The sequence below is a fragment of the Anoplopoma fimbria genome, chromosome 10, assembly GCF_027596085.1.
Source record: "Anoplopoma fimbria isolate UVic2021 breed Golden Eagle Sablefish chromosome 10, Afim_UVic_2022, whole genome shotgun sequence".
Classification (NCBI taxonomy): Eukaryota; Metazoa; Chordata; class Actinopteri; order Perciformes; family Anoplopomatidae; genus Anoplopoma; species Anoplopoma fimbria.
The window spans coordinates 3,126,234-3,130,131 of NC_072458.1; the positions used below are offsets into that span (position 1 = coordinate 3,126,234).

General features: G+C 44.3%; 1 protein-coding gene across 1 annotated transcript; it reads right to left on the reverse strand.

Moving 5' to 3' along the window:
- Positions 1 to 497: 497 nt before the first annotated feature.
- Positions 498 to 3,109, reverse strand: sp8a (sp8 transcription factor a). The gene is made up of 2 exons (XM_054606502.1): positions 3,089 to 3,109; positions 498 to 1,717 (listed from the first exon to the last, which is right to left on the reverse strand). The coding sequence occupies exons 1-2, from the start codon at positions 3,107 to 3,109 to the stop codon at positions 533 to 535; spliced, it is 1,206 nt and encodes a 401-aa protein (XP_054462477.1). The 3' UTR covers positions 498 to 532.
- Positions 3,110 to 3,898: the final 789 nt, after the last annotated feature.

The window sequence follows — 3,898 nt, forward strand, 5'->3', positions numbered from 1 at the left end:
CAGTTTGAGCAGACACGTTCTAGTGCATTTAGGCAGGGGCGCCGCTAGGGATTTTGGGCCCCATGAAAAGAATCTTTACAGGGCCCCCAACACAGCGGCAAAATTTTTTGATGCTATTTTACATACAATTATGCATTTTAATGGTATTTTTGACTATCATTACCATATTTGTGAAAGAAGAACAGCATGACAGTTGACATGTACAGTAGGGGAAGAACTGAGCACTCTGAATACTAACTCACTAACTCTGAATTTTTTCTGTATTATAATTTCATCATCATTAGGGGCCTCTCTGGGCCCCCCCTCCATCATGGGCCCCTAGAATCCGTCTCCTTTACCCCCCCTTTTCGGCGCCCCTGCATTTAGGTAAAAGGTTGAATTTTTCAGAGAGGAAGGCTTTGTTACAGCTATACAACCAGATGTTTCTTTTTACTGATGTTGTGAAGCCATACATCTGATGAGAGGCTGATGCAGTGTTGGTGTGTGAGTTATTTGTAAGTTATTTGTAAGTTATTTGTAAGTTGTTTGTAAGTTATTCCACCTGTCCCTCGGTGGTCTGGACAGTCTGACGCACCTGTCCACCGGGAGACTGGCTCGGGCTCCCGGTGCCACTATTGTCCGTGTCGCTGCCCACCTTACCGGGTCCCGGTTCGGCTCCATCCTCCGACCCCTCCGCACTGTGCGTCCTCGCATGTTTATTCAGGTGATCTGAACGCATAAACCTCTTGTGACACGTCGGGCACTCGAACCTCTTCTCCCCGGTGTGAGTGCGTAAATGCCTCTGGAGCTCGTCGGAGCGAGTGAAGCGTTTCCCGCAGAAGAGCCAGTTGCAGACGAACGGCCTCTCCCCGGTGTGCCAGCGCAGGTGAGCCTTCAGGTGAGACGTCTTACCGTACACCTTCCCACAGCCCGGGATGTGGCAGCTGTGGAGGCCTCTCCGCCGGGGACTGGAGCCTCCTTGTCCGAGGCTATCCGCCTCCTGGCAGTTCGGACAGTCACACGTGGCCCTGCCGGAGTACCGCCTGGAGGAGGACCGGGACGATGCTGGAAGAGACACCACGGGGGGTCCTGTCGTTGGAGGATCTGCATAAGGAGCAGGGACAGGTGGCCTGAAGCCGTCAAACAGGTGCTGAGAGCCGGGGTGCAGGTGTTGGGACGCACCTGAGCTGAAGGCCGAGCTGTAGTCGGAGCTGTAGCCGCTCAGAGTGGAGGGTAACCCGGACTGGTTCTGTGCGTCCACCCAGCTGGTCCCCACGTCCCACCAAGCAGCCGACCCGGTGCTGACATCCCCCACAGGCTTGAACCAAGAGTCGTAGGGGTGAGAGTGCATCCTCGGATAAATCCCTGCTATGCCTTCCACCGAGGAGGGGAACTTGGTCAGAAACACAGACCTCTGGGTGTGTGAAGGGTCAGGTGGGTTGTTTTCTGACTGGTAGATGTCATTTCCAAAAGGTGAGTTGGTCACTGAGAAAGCACTGGAGCTGGAGCTGGAGCTGTCCAGGCCGGTCCCGGTACTCCTGGACGGAACCCCGAGGGGGCTGAAGCAAGCCCCGAGGTTGTTGGTGCTTTGTGCGCCTCGTTTCCACGGGTGAAAGCCCTTCATGTATCCGTGAACACCGTCGGAGAGAGCCGGGGAGCAGGACGGGCTGGGCTCACCGATCCTGCTGCAGGTGGCGGCCAGCAGAGCCAGAGGAGCACCGCCCAGCCGGGGCTCCTCCTGCGGGGAGACATGGAGGACGTTTAGGGGCATTTAGGGGCATTTAGGGGTTTACACCAAGGAGGCATGGCCGAAACATGGGGTGCATAAACATTGCAAAACCATAGATAACATGTATTAACATTACAGTCATTTAGCAGACGCTTTTATCCAAAGTGACTTACAATAAGTGTATTCAACATAGGTATTCAAGAGAACTACTAGTCACCAGAAGTCATAAGTGCATCTCCTTTCTTAAATAGCATCTAACATTACATTACATTACAGTCATTTAGCATGACTTACAGTCAGTAGTATATTACATATCATTCAGTAGTATATATATATTATATCATTCAGTAGTATATATATATTACATATCATTCAGTAGTACATATCATTCAGTAGTATATATATATTACATATCATTCAGTAGTATATATATATTACATATCATTCAGTAGTATATATATATTACATATCATTCAGTAGTATATATATTACATATCATTCAGTAGTATATATATATTACATATCATTCAGTAGTATATATATATATTACATATCATTCAGTAGTATATATATATTACATATCATTCAGTAGTATATATATATATATCATATCATTCAGTAGTATATATATATTACATATCATTCAGTAGTATATATATATTACATATCATTCAGTAGTATATATATATTACATATCATTCAGTAGTATATATATATTACATATCATTCAGTAGTATATATATATTACATATCATTCAGTAGTATATATATATTACATATCATTCAGTAGTATATATATATTACATATCATTCATCCATTCACACACTGATGACAGGCTACCATCAAGGTGCCACCATCAGACTCTAACTAACATTCATGCAACATCCAGTCCACCCGGGACACATCGACTGCTGAAGCCGGGTATCGAACCACCGAGAGAACTACCCTGCTCTCCACTACGCCACAGCCGCCTCCGAATAATGTTACATAGTTTAAGTGTTCCTCTGGCCTCATATTATGGATAGCACATAACATGGATATATATGGTAAATGGAAGTACACTTCATCAGATTAATGACATCACAATGAGAACGTTTTTAAAAATAAAATGGTTTTCTGTGTCTCTTCCAACAACGTTGACTTCTGACAACTCCGATCAGCTTTACTGTCATGATGAGTGAAAACAAAGGAAACAACTGCTGTCGGATTAATAGATTATGTAAACAAATGATATTATATGGGAACATTATTGGAAAACTATAGCTTGACGTGCGAATTGAACTGGGTTCCCTGAATACCACAGACATGCTGAGCCATTTAGAGATAATATAACAATATTTATCATGTACTAGATAAATATGTTAGAGAAGCAGACTTACCCCGAGCAGAGTAGCAGCCATGGTCCGTGCTGTGATGTCTGAGTGAGTGTGTCTGTGAGTGTGTGTGAGTCTGTGTTTCCTCTCTGACTGCTTCTGTAGTTGTGGGTTCTTTGTGGCTTTGAAGAGCCGCTGAGAACCAGAGGACCAATCAGAGACCAGCTCTGACTGTCACTAAACATCAGCTCCAGGTCGTCGTAAATTTGAAAAGTGAGGCTCTCTCGACTCTGGCGTGAGAGAGAGAGAGAATATGAAAAGAAAATATGAAGTGAAAAACGATAAATTCAGTTTGACCCTTCACGTTAACTCACTCCCCTAACTTCAAACAGTAATGTGACTGAGCTTGTACATGTGTCATAATGTGTTATTACACATGGCAGCAGCTTTAATGAGCAGTTATCAAGTGTTTGTTTATTTAATCTAGCAGTTTTTTTTATTCATACAAAGCTCAAACACTACAAGGCTGCATAATGAACCAAGGAAAAGTGGAGGAACCACGGGACATTAAAGATCCAGGCCACTGTGGTTACCAAATGAAATTCAAAATTGTAATTTTTTTTTGTAAGTAACATACACAATATAACAAACAAAAAAGATTGAGAAACTCAAAAGCAACAGCACTTTCCAGATGGATGAGCACTTTGTGGACAGTTTAAGCAGACACGTTCTAGTGCATTTAGGTAAAAGGTTAACCTTGAATTTTTCAGAGAGGAAGGCTTTGTTACAGCTATACAACCCGATGTTTCTTTTTACTGATGTTGTGAAGCCATACATCGGGAGAGGCTGATGAATGAGAGGCAGGCCGGGGACGTC

Excerpts from the sequence above, each read along its gene's own strand:
- sp8a (XM_054606502.1), bottom strand. The coding sequence starts at position 3,109 with ATGGCTGCTACTCTGCTCGGG. Across the intron at positions 1,718-3,088 it reads TGGCTGCTACTCTGCTCGGG|GAGGAGCCCCGGCTGGGCGG; the intron begins GTAAGTCTGCTT and ends GTCTCCCCGCAG.